We start from the raw sequence: 15,665 nt of genomic DNA on the forward strand, positions 1-15,665 counted from the left end.
AAGGAATGACCAAGGACTATAAGACAGCACTGAAGGACGCTTGCAGCAATGATCACAGAGAACAAAACAGGATACAACAGAATAAAGAAGCCTGGAAAACCAGATGATGTAGACAGCAAAGGAAAACGTCAAAAGAAAATAAAACCTCTATAATTTACAGGTTGAAGGAGTCAAAAGGAGATATGATATCCATAAAACAAGAACAAGATATGCTTTTAAAATTAACAGAGAACAACAAAAAGCTCTTGGAAATTAATGGACAAAACAAAAAAATTCAGTTAAAAGGTTGTAAATAAAAGTGAGGAACTCTCCCATAAAGTAGGAAGGAAAAAAGGAATAAATTGTAAGGAAGATTAAAAATACAAGAGGAGATTCAAACCAGGCACCCCACCATCACACTAGCCAGAAATCAAGAAAATTTAAAAAATAAAGCAAACCAAAAAAGACCGAGAAAACAAAGGAGAAGACACTGTCACAGAAATTGCTGAAAATTCCAGATGGAAAGGGCCCCTGCTTGCCTGTCTTCGTGCTGAGTCATATTCAACTCTTTGAGTGTCCAATTAATAAAAAATTTCATTATATTAATTGTAAAACTCAGGGTAAAGGGAAGATCCTAAGCACTCTGAGGAGAAGAAACAAGTTACCAAGAGCAGAAATCAGAATAGCACCAACCTCCGAGATGTCACTGAAGGACAGAAGGTAGAGCAACGACTGCAAAATTCTAAGACTGTGATTCACATTTACGTCCCCATATGAAGCAATTCTCTGGCAACTCAGCTCTGTGTCATACAATGCAATTTGCTTCTGACACTGTCTACCCAGAGAGAGTATCATATCCCACAACTCAGGGCTCCGTCCTACGATGGCCCTCCCAAGTCCAGGCTGTCCCCTGTACTTCTGAGCTACAGCGTATAGATTGGAGGTTCCAAATATCCCCTCCTTGGGTTCAGTTAATTTGCTAGAGTGACTCACAGGACTCAGAGAAACAGGTTTCTTACTAGATCACCGGTTTATTACAAAGGGATATAATTCAACAACAGTCAAATGGAAGAGAAGCACAGGGCAGGTATGGAGCATCCATGCTCTCTGGAAGCCACTCTCTCTTCATCTTCATGTGTTCACCAACCCAGGAGCTCTCCACACCTAGCCATTTAAGGTTTTTGCGACGGTTTCACTACCCAGGCATGGTTGATTAGATCCTTGGTCATTGGTGTTTGAGCTCAATCTCCAGCCACTCTTTTCTTCCCTGAGGTGGGGGAAAGAGGGTGACTGAAAGTTCCAACCCCGAAATCACAAGGTTGGCTCCATTGGCAACCAGCCCCCATCCTGAGATGCCTTCTATAAGTCATCTAATTAACACAAAGACACCTTAGAGTTCTCATCACTGGAAATTCTAAGGTTTTTAGGGGCTCCATGCCAGGAATGAATGAAGACCACATCTATCTACCTATATATCTATCTAATTATAGATCACAGTATTACAAAAGGGAAAATTATTTTCAGCCTAGAGTTTTACATCTCATATCAATCACATGTGAAAGTGGAAAAGTAACATATTCCATCATAGATAAAAGAGGATGACTTGGGATACAGACAACAGGAACCAACACCTGGGAACAGGGAATGCAAGTACAGTACAACAGCCATGATCCAGGCCTGAGAGTGTCCATCCAGAAGGATGATGAAGAGGAGTCTCCACGAGAAAATATAACAAAGGGAGCACAGAAGAAAATGCCTGTTAAGTATTTGAAAGTGCTATGTGGAGAACTTTTTAAAATAGTGATAATCACCTAGAAAACCAAGCAAATGAAAAAAAAAAAGGAAGGTATTGGGTTGACTGGTGGCCTGCCAAAAGATGTCCACATCTTACTGCTGGAAACCTGTGAATGTGCCCTTATTTGGAAAGACAAAAGATCTTTTCAGATATAATTAAGGCTCTTGAGATGAGATCATCTTGGATTAGCCATGTTGGACCTATTTCCAATGACAAGTTGGCCTTACAAGACACATATCGAGCACAGACAAGAGGAGGAGAAGGCCATGTGAAGACAGAGGCAAGATGAGAGTGATATGACCACAAGCCAAGGAACTCCTGCAGCCATCAGGAGTGGGTGGAGGCAGGACACGTTCTCCTCCATAGCCTTTGAAGGGTATGCAGCCCTGCTCAATTTCAGATGCTCAGCCTCCAGAGCTGGAGGTGAATACAATCCTGCTATTTTAAGTCACCAAGTTGTAATTTATTAAAGCAATTCTAGGAAACTAATATATGGAGTAAATTTAATTTTAGGAAAACTTGAAAAATATACAAAAAGCAATCAGAATACAGAATGTGACTCAAAATTAATATATTTTATTACATATAAAAATACTAAAATAAAAAATGACAGGAAAATTTTTTCAGCATATAACAAACATTGTCTAGCACTAACATAAAGCTAAATAAATATTTGCTTTATGTTGAATTAATTGTTAAAGTAGAAGAGCTATAATATTGGGTTAGTAAAAAAGTTCCTTTGAGTTTTTCCATAACATCTTACCGAAAATCCCAAATGAACTTTTTGGCCAACCCAATACGTTAAAAGGTAAGACAATCTAAAGGAAAAATAAGAGTACAGACAATGCAAAGATAAAGACATACAAGTGGCAATTAAAAAAACGAATAAAATTATCCTCAGTAATGACTTAAGAAAAATTTTAAAAAGATCACAATTTTTGCCCAACACATGGCAGAAATTTAAAAGACTGAACATATCCAATACTGTCAAGGGTATAGGGAAGGACTCTTATATACTGTTACCAGGTGTTCAGAAAGGAACAAAATTATTACAAGGCCATTCGGTAGAACCTAACAAAATATTCAATGTGTTTCATCTTTGTCCTATGAGTTCTATTGATAAGACTTGATCCTCCAGAAATAATCCTTCAAATTTTGTACAAGGATATTCATGTTGGCAACATGTAATAACAACAAACTGTGAAAACCTAAATATCAATAAATCAATGTTTTATATGGATATGGAACACTCTGCAGGTGTTCTAAAAGAACAAGGGAACCCTAAATGTGCTGCCATTGCAGGGTGTCTGTGATATATTATTGGGTGGGAAAGGAAGTGCAGCAAAGCAATATAGAATTACATTTTTACAAAGAACTACATTTACATGTTTCTGTATGCAAACATGTGCATACACGCTTGTACACGTATAGAAAATAGACTGGAAAGATATTCACAGTCTCCCTCTGGGAATGGTAGTGGGAGAATGGAGTAAAGGGAAAATATTTTCACTTTTTACTTTATATTTCAAAAATTTTAAAAATTTACAACATAAAAACATTAACTTTGTCTATGAAATAAAAGGAAAAATAAAATTTGACAAGTGTATTTGTTTTCTGATTTTAAAATTAACTACTGTGGTTTTTAAATGTGTCCGCAAATCCTTTGACACTTCTCCATTCAAAAGGTAGAAACTAAATCCCCTCCCTTTGAATGAGGGCCAGACTAAGTCACTCACTTCTAACACTTTGTGGTAAAAGTGCTGCTATGGGATTTCTGAGGCTAGATCATAAAAAGGATGGCTCTCTCGCACGCGCACGCTCTCACGCGTGTGCTCTCTCTTGCTCATTCTCTCTCTTGTCTGTCCTTGGGGAATCCAGTTACCTCATGACTTGAGGACACTCAAACTGCTCTTTGGAAAGGACCACATGGAGAGGAACTGAGGCCTCCTGCCAGCAACCAATACCAACTTGCCAGCCAGATCCTCCAGCTCCAGCTAAGCTTTAATAAGTCTGCAGTCTCTGAACCTCATGAGAAAACCTGAGCCAGAACCATCAACCAAACCATACCCAAATTCCTGGCCCACAGAAAAGGCAAGAAATAATAAATGCTTATTGTTGCTTTGTGCCACTAAATCTGAGGGTAATCTGTTCAGCAACAATAAATAACAAATACCTACCAATCTCCCTCTGGAAAGCAGAGTGGGGAAATGGATGGTTTTTTGGTTGTTGTTGTTGTTTTATTTTTTTAAGTTTTACCTTTTTTCTTTATACATTTATGATTGTTTGGCTTTTTAAAATCATTTATATTGAAAGAAAGAGAAAGAAATTTAGACTTTTAAGCATATTCAAAAAAACTGTTTTTCCTGGCGTTAAAAATAACATTAGTGAAAAAGGACAAAGTTGGAGGACTGACACTGCCCATCTTCAAGACTCACTATACAGCTATAATAATCCAAAAAGAGTGATACTAGAAAACAGATAAATAGAGCAAGAAAACAGAATAAAGAGCCCAGAAACAGATCCATGCAAATACAGTCAACTGATCTTTCGCAAAGGATCAAACACAGTTCAGTGAAGATAGGATAGTCTTTTTAACAAATGGTGCTAGAACGACTGGACATCCACATGCCAAAAAAATTTAGATGCTCAGCTTATACATTCCGCAAAAATTAACTCAAAATGGATCACAGACCTAAATGTAAAACACAAAATTATAAACCTTCTAGAAGATAACATAGAAAATCTAGGTGACCTTGGGTTTAATAGTGAGTTTTTAAATACACCACCCAGAGCATGATCTGAGAAAGGGAAAAACTAACATTAGACTTCATTACAATTAAAAACATCTGCTCTAGAAAAGGCTCTGTTAAAAGAATGAAAAGACAAGCCACAGACTGGGAAAAATATTTGCAAAATATATATCTGATAAAGGATCCAAAATATACAAAGATGTCTTAAAACTCAATGATAAGAAAACAACCCAAAAAACAGGCAAAAGACACCTCACTGAAGATCATATACAGATGTCAAATGAGCATATGAAAACAGGTTCAATATCATATTCTTGCTGCTGCTGCTGCTAAGTCGCTTCAGTCGTGTCCGACTTTGTGCGACCCCATAGACGGCAGCCCACCAGGCTCCCTGGTCCCTGGGATTCTCCAGGCAAGAACACTGGAGTGGGTTGCCATTTCCTTCTCCAATGCATGAAAGTGAAAAGTGAAAGTGAAGTCGCTCAGTCGTGTTCGACTCTTAGCAACCCCATGGACTGCAGCCCACCAGGCTCCTCCATCCATGGGATTTTCCAGGCAAGAGTACTGGAGTGGGGTGCCACTGCCTTCTCTGATCATATTCTTAGGGAGCTGCAAATTAAAACAACAATAGATATCAATATGCCCCTCCCAGAATAGCTAAAATCCAAGAAACTGACACCACCAAATGCTGATGAGGATGTGGAACAATAAGAACTCTCATTTGTTGCTAATGTGAATGCAAAATGGTACAGCCACTTTGGAAGACAGTCTGGCAACGTCTTACAAAGGTAAATATAGTCTTACTATATGATCTAGCAACCATGCTCCTAGGTATTTATTCAAATGGGTTTAAACATTATATCCTCATAAAAACCTTCATACAAGTGTCCATAGAAGTCTTATTCATAACTGCCAAAATTGGGAGTGACAAAAATGTCCTTCAATAGGTTAATGGACCCAAAAAAAAAAAAAAAAAGAAAGAAAGAAACCTCAAAACAAACAAACAAATCTGTAGTATACCTATTCAATGGAATATTATTCAGTAATATAAAGATATGAGCTATCAAGGCACGAAAATACATGGAGAAACCTTGAATGCTTAGTGTAAAAAGGCAGGCTGAAAAAGCTGCATCCTGTATGATTTCAACTGTATGGTACTCTGGGAGAGGCAAAATACAGAGGTACTGAAAAGATCAGTGAGTTCATCAGGTTGCCAGGAATTCAGGAGTAGAGATAGGAAGGAAATGAAATAGAGGGAAAATTTCAGGCATTAAAACTATTCTATATGATACTGTAATGATGCATGCATGCATGTGTGCAAAGTCACTTCAGTTGTGTCCAGCTCTTTGTGACCCAGTGGACTACAGACCTCCAGGCTACTCTGTCCATGAGATTCTCCAGGTAAGAATACTGGGTGAGTTGCCATGCCCTCCTCATAATGAGGAATACATATCAATATATATTTGTCAAAACCTATAGAACTATAAGCACAAAGGATGAACCCTCATCTCACTATTGGTTCACCAGTGGTAACAAACATACTGGTGCAGGGTGTCATAGGGGAAACCGGTAGGGAAAGGAGACAGAAAGGATATGGGGACTTCTGCTGCATTGCGTAGTACGCATGCTCAGTTGTGTCCGACCCTGTAATCCCATGGACAGAAGCCTGCTCAGCTTCTCTGTCCATGGAATTTTCCAGACAAGAATACTAGAGTGGGTTGCCATTTCCTTCTCCAGGGGATCTTCCCAACCCACGGATCAAACCCATGTCTACTGCGGCTCTTGCATTGGCAGGTAGATTCTTTACCCCTGAGCCACTTGGTAATCCAGGGACTTCTGAACCATGTGCTAATTTTCTATGAACCTAAAACTGCTCTAAAAACTAAAGTCTATTTTTTTTTTAAGTAGCACTAACTAATTGAAGGGAAAGTTGAAATAAGATAATACAGCCGCCTACAACCTCAGCAGAAAGATGACCACTGTTAACACCTGGGCTTAGTTCCCTCCAGTCGCTTTTCCAGTTTTGGGTTTTGTTGTTTTTTTTTTTATGTTTATGCGTACATCATTTTTTCTTTTTTTAAAAGAGTTGAAATCATTTTGCGAAATCCATTCTGAAGGTTTATGGTATAGTTTCAGTTTAGATTTTTAACTGCAAAGAAAGTAGCCCATATAAAACACTAGTGATACCGAAAACAGATTCTAGAGGGGCCAGTTGCTATGGGAATGATTGAAAATAAATTTCATTTCACACTACACCCTGGTAATGTACTGACCAGAAGGAAAGAGAAATATCGGGAGTAAGTCAGAAGGGTAGCCAAGAAAACTTCTAATCAGGAAGGCAAATACTTCAGCCTACTGAAATTTCAAAGAAGCCAGTAACATCACTTTGCAATTTAACTACTTATGCTCTTTCAGCAACCATGTCAATGTGGGGAAGGGACCCAGGCAAAGCGGCTGGAATACATTCTCTCTCTTCTTCACTGACAGTTTGATGGCCAAAGAGCCAGCACGTCTCTCTCAGGATGTGGGCTGTCTTAGCAGCGTGGTGCAAAGCCAGGAAAAAAAAAAAAAAATCACTCCTTCTCTCCAAAGGAGATGCTGCAAATGTGCAGGAAGCTGCAAAGCTAGAGGTGATCAGTCTGGACACTGCATTGGCCCTCAGCACTGGAGTGGGCCCTGCGTGTCCTGCACTGTACAGGGGTTAACACTTTAGATGCTGGATCATGGGGCAGTCTGGAGGTTCTGGGGGATGGACCAGGAGGCCAGAGGGTAGGGGGCATTCCAGGAGCTCAGGCGAGTGACTATTTTCCCACAAATGAATCTTAACATATGAAAAAGCAAAAGGCTAGATCAGGGTGTTCCAACTGATTTCTCACCTGCCCACAACCAACACTTTTATGAAAGACAAGACTGTTTAGAATACCCCAGGGCAGCCTTGAAGGGAAAAAGCAGAGCCGATACCACAGACAGACGGTGGTACTGTGCCCATCTCGGGGAAGAGCACAGCTTTACCATCAAACAGATCCATTTCATACTCAGCTCTGCCAAGTGTTACTATAAACTATATAATCCCCACTTTCCTCATCTGTAAAAGGAGTGTAATGGCTTCTCCTCCATGAGTTTATGATAATGAGATAAGCCCTGGGAGGTGCTAGCCAAAATGCCTGGCACAGAAGTGCTCATACGATATAGTGCCGTCGCCGCCGCCACGATTAGAGACGGCTGGTCTGTGCTCCTGATTTCTTTCCTGTTTCTTTGTTAACATAGCTGGGGGCTCCATCGCCCTCTCTCTGTCCATATTTCAACACAGATGTCCAGTCACTATCACCGTAAAATACAAAGTCCCCAAAGTGTGACATATCAGGCAGTTATCTTTTTCCTACAGCATCCCAGGAATGGTTCTGTATTCTGGAGAGAAACAAAGACTTTTGATGCCAAACCATCCCAAATCACAAAGCTACTGATACAGTTATGGACATTTTGGGTAACAGACTCTAACTCAAACATAGGAGCTAGGATTAGAGTTGCCAGGCATCATCAAGGCTGCAGAAAACCCAGGATTAGAGTAAACAGTGGTTGATTGGTTACCAACATATGATACCATTTCCAAATGGTGCAAAAGAATATCCAGCTGTTTGCTTTCTTTCTTTAAGCTTAGTGGATTCATATTTTTGTTTTTAAAAAATCAATATTGAAAACTATAGATAATCAAACATACATCTGTCTGCATTTCCCAGAAATGACAATTGTTAACATTTGTTATGTTCGCATCAAGTCCTTTTTTTAAAAAAAATAATAGGACAGATAAAATTAAAATCTATTACCTTCCCTACTCCCAAATCTGTTTATCTACAATTCCTATCAATAATTTATCTTTGTCTAATCCAGTTCTACTTTATTCTTTCCCTTATTGAAATTTCTTTTTTTCTAACAGAAAGCAAATTAAAAAAAAAACAACAATGTACAAGGGAAGATGTCTATGTGAAGAGAAGCTGCACCAGGACACACTCTCACCTGCTCCAGGCATAGCACACACTCACTGCAGGCAAAGGGTATCAGGGTCACTCTGCATACTCAGACCTACCAGCATCTAGGAAGCAGTGCAGACACCCCTAAAGCCTGCGACTGAACACCCAAAGGCTTACCTGGGTCCAGGTGCGTGAAAGAGCCCACCACAAAGTCCAGGGTGGACACGGCGAGCAGGAGCAGCAGCAGCAGCTGGAGGCGGATTATCCATTTGACACCTGCCAGGTTAATCCCCAGCAAGGCCAGAAGCACGGCGACTGAAATTCCTCGCACGGCCCAGATATTCCTGAGACTCAGAAGATCTGAGACGGATTCAGCGAAGCCGGTGATGTACATGGCACCTGCAACACACTGACAGGCAGCTCCAGGTAGGAAGAGTCACCAAGAAAAAAAAAGCCTCAGGGCTGCCCAGCACTGAGGACCCTGCTCACCTTCAGAATTCAACACCCAGAAAGCAGCAAGGGGGTCAAACGAGCCCTTCTCCCCCAGGAGCCCTTCCTGGGGCCCCCTTCCTTCCTGCCTACATCTCTCCCACCATCCACAGGGGAGAATGACTATCAGTGGTAACTAACATGGAAAGACTATGGGAGGAAGAAGATGGGGCTTTGGGCCAAAGAGACCTTGAGACTCCCTTGTGAAGAACTAAATAGAGAACACAAACACAGGGTGGGCTGGGGTCCTATCTCAGAGCCTTAGAGGCCACTGAAGCAAACCGCAGTGTTTTCTCTGTTTCTTTGAATGTGTTACTATTATTTTTTAAATTACCTAAAATTTAGAAATGAGAAAAAAATGAGCAGCACATTCTTCCAATGTCATATGGAACATTTCATGCAAAAATGGGCTCAATAAAGGACAGAAATGGCACGGACCTAACAGAAGCAGAAGATATTAAGAAGAGGTGGCAAGAATACACAGAAGAACTGCACAAAAAAGATCTTCGCAACCCAGATAATCACGATGGTGTGATCACTCACCTAGAGCCAGACATCCTGGAATGTGAAGTCAAGTGGGCCTTAGAAAGCATCACTACAAACAAAGCTAGTGGAGGTGATGGAATTCCAGTTGAGCTCTTTCAAATCCTCAGAGATGATGCTGTGAAAGTGCTGTACTCAATATGCCAGCAAATTTGGAAAACTCAGCAGTGGTCACAGGACTGGAAAAGTCAGTTTTCATTCCAGTCCCAAAGAAAGGCAATGCCAAAGAATGCTCAGACTATCGCACAGTTGCACTCATCTCACACGCTAGTAAAGTAATGCTCAAAATTCTCCAAGCCAGGCTTCAGCAATACATGAACCATGAACTTCCAGATGTTCAAGCTGGTTTTAGAAAAGGCAGAGGAACCAGAAATCAAATTGCCAACATCTGCTGGATCATCGAAAAAGAGAGTCCCAGAAAAACATCTATTTCTGCTTTATTGACTATGTCAAACCCTTTGACTGTGTGGATCACACTAAACTGTGGAAATTTCTGAAAGAGATGGGAATACCAGACCACCTGACCTGCCTCTTGAGAAACCTATATGCAGGTCAGGAAGCAACAGTTAGAACTGGACATGGAACAACAGACTGGTTCCAAATAGGAAAAGGAGTTCGTCAAGGCTGTATATTGTCACCCTGCTTGTTTAACTTATATTCAGAATACATCATGAGAAACGGTGGGCTGGAAGAAGCACAAGCTGGAATCAAGATTGCCAGGAGAAATATCAATAACCTCAGATATGCAGATGACACCACCCTTATGGCAGAAAGTGAAGAGGAACTAAAAAGCCTCTTGATGAAAGTGAAAGTGGAAAGTGAAAAAGTTGGCTTAAAGCTCAAAATTCAGAAAACGAAGATCATGGCATCCGGTCCCATCACTTCATGGGAAATAGATGGGGAAACAGTGTCAAACTTTATTTTGGGGTGCTCCAGAGTCACTGCATATGGTGACTGCAGCCATGAAATTAAAAGACGCTTACTCCTTGGAAGGAAGGTTATGACCAACATAGATAGCATATTCAAAAGCAGAGACATTACTTTGCCAACAAAGGTCCGTCTAGTCAAGGCTATGGTTTTTCCAGTGGTCATGTATGGATGTGAGAGTTGGACTGTGAAGAAAGCTGAGTGCCGAAGAATTGATGCTTTTGAACTGTGATGTTGAAGATTCTTGAGAGTCCTTTGGACTGCAAGGAGATCCAACCAGTCCATCCTAAAGGAGATCAGTCCTAGGTGTTCATTGGAGGGACTGATGCTAAAGCTGAAACTCCAATACTTCAGCCATCTCATGCGAAGAGTTGACTCGTTGGAAAAGACCCTGATGCTGGGAGGGATTGGGGGCAGGAGGAGAAGGGGACGACTGAGGATGAGATGGCTGGATGGCATCACCGACTCGATGGACATGAGTTTGAGCGAACACAGGGAGTTGGTGATGGACAGGGAGGCCTGGCGTGCTGTGATTCATGGGGTCGCAAAGAGTCGGACATGACTGAGCGACTGAACTGAATTGAACTGAACTGAGTGCTAAATAGATGATGGTACTGTCACTGGAAATTTGCAACACAAGTTATAAATAAAGATTCTTGAAACTGAAGAGATTTACTTTTAGGGGAAAGTTTTGACAGCTCAAAATTAAATCATCTTCTCAAAAACCTAAGGATTTGAGGGTAAGAGGTAAAAGTAACTATGGAATGTAGGTAAAAGAATCAGAGATTTCATATTTGGTATGTGGAGGAGCTGATAAGTAATGTTTTTGTTTGGGAAGTATAGAAAAAGTATAATTACAGCTTCTAAAAGCAGATAGTAACTACCCAAAGAATGAAAAGCATAGTAGAACTTCCAAATCAACAAGGAGGAAAATAGAACAGAAATAAATTTAAGCCATGTTGGCAAAATAAGGAGAAATTTTTTAAATTTCAAATTATCTAGAAAGCAATAAAACAGATTTATTCTAAAACTTGAGAAGCACATTAATGCTGCATTCAGAAGGGGGAAAACTATAACTCCTATTTTCTTTAATAGTTTAAAAATACATTAACAAAGTATTAAGAAGTGATTTTAAAAATCAATATAAATACAAAGATAGAAGAAATATTTAATAAAAGGATATGTGAAGTTATAAAATGAAAGGAAAAAACAAAAGAAGGTATACAAAGAACAAAGCTGATTTTTTTCTTTCTTGAGATCAATAAAATACATAAACACCTGACAGCCTGATTAAGAAGAGAAAGTACAAAATATAGACTTTTAGAAGTGACAAAAGGAATAAAACTACTCTTACATAAGACAGTAAAACAATGAATAGAGAATGAATGTACCATGAGTTACAGTACACCCATATCATACAATACTAAGCAACTAGCTTAAAAGCATGACTTCAAGGCATTGACCTAGCAGAATGTCAATGACTTCTTGTTCAGCGATCAATACAAGTCATAGAATAGGTTATGAAATTTGTCCCCATCTTTGTAAAATCAAGCAAGTGCTTCAAACATCCATAAATTCATGTCAGTGGACACAAGGGAAGGCGCTGAACAGGACACTTGGTGTTCACACTGGTTACCACAGGAGGGGAAGGAAATGACCTTTTCATCTCCATTATCTCTGATATGCTAACTGTTACAATGCACATCATTTTGCACTTTTAAAGAAATTTTATCAAGGAAAATAAGAACAAACATATTTAGAGTTTTATTCTGTTTATGCAAAAACTGCATCTGGGCACAGTGTCTCTAGGACACAAGCCTCCCCCATGGCCCGACCCCTGCCAGCGAGCTCAGGCCTGGCCTGGGCTCCCCTAGGGAGAGGTATGGACAACGGCGGCTGCCAGCCCTTGCCCAGGTCAATCCAACCACCTCAGACATGGTCTACCTTCCAACCGTGAAGCTCCTCTTCACTAGAAAATATCCCTTTCGATTTATTTAATGTGTAAATCTCCCCAGAATTTACTATATTAAAAAAAATTTTTTATCTCCTCTTAAAGTTTAGAATCACAAGCATTCCTTTTTCTCTTTGGTCCTCTACGGAGAACTCCTAACCCTCTGACACAGGAACCAGACGGTGTCACCCACTATATTTTCAGGGTGTAACACCTCCCTTTGAAAGCATTTGTTTTTTTTTTAAAAAAATTACATTTTCACAATCATAGGCATTTTCCTTTCCAGAAAGAAAATCTACCTAGAAGATAGAGCTGTCCTTCCACAGCCCTCCTCTTCTCACATGAAAGCCTTAGTTTAAGGTCTGAGTTGGTAGGCTATATGTCCTACAGATGTGTTTGCCCCCACATCACAAACCCCAGGCCTGTACTGGGTCCGGGAAAGTTTCCTGTCCTCCATTGTTTTTACAGAGTCTAGTGAGCAGCAGGTAAGCCATGAATAAATGTTTTTAGACAGGACAGTGCAAGCTGAAGGGGGATATTCTGTGTCCAGGGCAAGCGGTCCTGAGGAAGCACTCAGGTGAGTAGGACAGGGAGCAAGGAGGGACCCCAGTTCATCACCCTCTACACACAACAGGCCTGGCACCAGTGTCTCAGACAGATGAACGGGGAAGGGTCTGGAAGGATGCAAAGCAATAGAAAGTTTTGTAAGCTTAAAAAAAAATCATTACTTTAAGTGTCTGTATCTTCTTAATGTTGATGCTCTGGGGCAAGGGCCAGCAAACTCTGGCACTCTGGCCAAATCCTGCTGCCGCCTGTTTGGGGAATAAAGCTTAACTGGCACACAGCCATACCCACTTCAAACTGTCTATGGCTTCTTTCACACTTATATAGCAGATCTGAGTCACTGTGAAAGGAACCTAGGACACTCTCACAAAAAACTAAAATATTTACTATCTGGCCCGTTTTAGAAGAAGTTTGATGATCCTGCTCCAGGGCACAACAGGCCATCTCCTCAGTTCAGTTCAGTCACTCAGTCATGTCCAACTCTTTGCGATCCCACTGCTGCATGCCAGGCCTCCCTGTTCATCATCAACTCCCAGAGCTTGCTCAAACTCATGTCTATCAAGTCTGTGATGCCATCGAACCATCTCATCCTCTGTCGTCCCCTTCTCCTCCTGTTCTCAATCTTTCCCAGCATCAGGGTCTTTCCCAATGAGTCAGTTCTTTGCATCAGGTGGCCAAAGTATTGGAGTTTCAACTTCAACATCAGTCTTTCCAATGAATATTCAGGATTGATTTCCTTTAGGATTGATTGGTTTGATCTCCTTGCAGTCCAAGGGACCCTCAAGACTCTTCTCCAACACCACAATTCAAACCCATCAGTTCTTCGGCGCTCAGCTTTCCTTATAATCCAACTCTCACATCCATACATGACTACTGGAAAAACCATAGCTTTGACTAGATGGACTTTTGTTGGCAAAGTAATGTCTCTGCTTTTTAATATGCTGTCTAGGTTGGTCATAGCTTTTCTTCCAAGGAGCAAGTGTCTTTTAATTTCATGGCTGCAGTCACCATGTACAGTGATTTTAGAGCCCAAGAAAATAAAGTCTCTCACTATTCCCATTGTTTCCCCATCTATTTGCCATGAAGTGATGGGACTGGATGCCATGATCTTAGTTTGAGTTTTAAGCCAACTTTTTTGCTCTGCTCTTTTACTTTCATCAAGAGGCTCTTTAGTGGGTGGAATCATCTGCATATCTGAGGTTATTGATATTTCTCCTGGCAATCTTGATTCCAGCTTGTGCTTCATCCAGCCTGGCATTTCCCATGATGTACTCTGCATATAAGTTAAATAAGCAGGGTGACAATATACAACCTTGACATACTCCTTTCTCTATTTGGAACCAGTCTGTTGTTCCATGCCCAGCTCTAACTGTTGCTTCTTGACCTGCATACAGATTTCTCAGGAGGCAGGTAAGGTGGTCTGGTATTCCTATCTCTTGAAGAATTTTCCAGTTTGTTGTGATCCACACAGTCAAAGGCTTTGGCATAGTAAATAAAGCAGAAGTAATTGCCATCTCCTCTGGCAATTACTAAAAATACATAAGGGCATGCATGCCCTGGGATGAGAGGATTAGGGGTTAATAAGAACCAAAGCTATGGTTTTTTCAGTAGTCATGTATGGATGTGAGAGTTGGACCATAAAGAAAACTGAGCACCAAAGAATTGATGCTTTTGAATTGTGGTGTTGGAGAAGACCCTTGAGAGTACCTTGGACTGAAAGAACATCAAACCAGTCAATCCTAAAGGAAATCAATCCTGAATATTCATTGGAAGGACTGATGTTGAAGCTAAAGCTCTAATACTTTGGGCACCTGATGTGAAGAACCGACTCACTGGAAAAGTCAATCACCCTGATGCTGGGCAAGATTGAAGACAGGAGGAGAAGGGGCCGACAGAGGATGAAATGGTTGGATGGCATCATCGAATCAATGGACATGAGTTTGAGTAAACTCTGGGAGTTGGTGATGGACAGGGAGGCCTGGTGTGCTGCAGTCCATGGGTGCCACAAAGAGTTAGACATGACTTAGCAACTGAAATGAAGAACCAGGAATGAGGACCCTCAGAAACCCTAATCACTCTCTGGAAGAAAAAGATCTCAAATCAATGACCTAAACTTCCACCTTAAGAAACTAGAAAAAGAAGAGTGAATTAAACCCAGAGCAAACAAAAGGAAAGAACTAATAGAAATTGGAGCAGAAATAAATGAAACAGAGGTCAGAAAAAGAATAGAAAAAAAGCAACAAAACCAAAAATTGCTTCTTTGCAGACAAACCTTCAACTAGACTGACCAACAAAAGAGGAAGACTCGAATGATTAAAATCAGGAATGAAAGGGAGACCACTGCTATCTTACAAAAACAAAAGATTATAAGGGAACCCATGAGCGATTATATGCCAAAACATTAGATAACCTATAAAAAGGACAAATTCCTAGAAAGATATAAACTACCAAAACTCAAGAAGAAACAGAAGGTCAGAATATGCCTATGTAAGTAAAGAGACTGAATCAGCAATCAAAAACTTCCTACAAAGAAAAGCCCAGGTCTAGAAGGTTTCACCACCAAACTCTCCCAAATGTTTAAAGAAGAATTAACACCAATCCTTCATAAACTCTTCCCAGAGATAGAAGAGGTGGGAACACTTCCCAACTCATTCTGTGAGGCCAGTATGATCAGGACACCCAAACTAGACAACAGTGTC

At 40.5% G+C, this 15,665-nt stretch overlaps 1 protein-coding gene across 8 annotated transcripts in view; it reads right to left on the reverse strand.

Moving 5' to 3' along the window:
* Positions 1-15,665, reverse strand: part of SLC12A8 (solute carrier family 12 member 8) — a 143,354-nt gene that overhangs the window by 99,304 nt on the left and 28,385 nt on the right. For all 8 annotated transcript variants that reach the window (XM_044942695.2, XM_044942692.2, XM_044942715.2 and 5 more), the window contains one exon: positions 8,670-8,901. In XM_044942695.2, coding sequence (XP_044798630.2) covers positions 8,670-8,901 — 232 coding nt within the window. The remainder of the gene's footprint in view (positions 1-8,669; positions 8,902-15,665) is intronic.

Source organism: Bubalus bubalis, chromosome 1 (assembly GCF_019923935.1).
Source record: "Bubalus bubalis isolate 160015118507 breed Murrah chromosome 1, NDDB_SH_1, whole genome shotgun sequence".
In the NCBI taxonomy this organism is placed as follows: domain Eukaryota; kingdom Metazoa; phylum Chordata; class Mammalia; order Artiodactyla; family Bovidae; genus Bubalus; species Bubalus bubalis.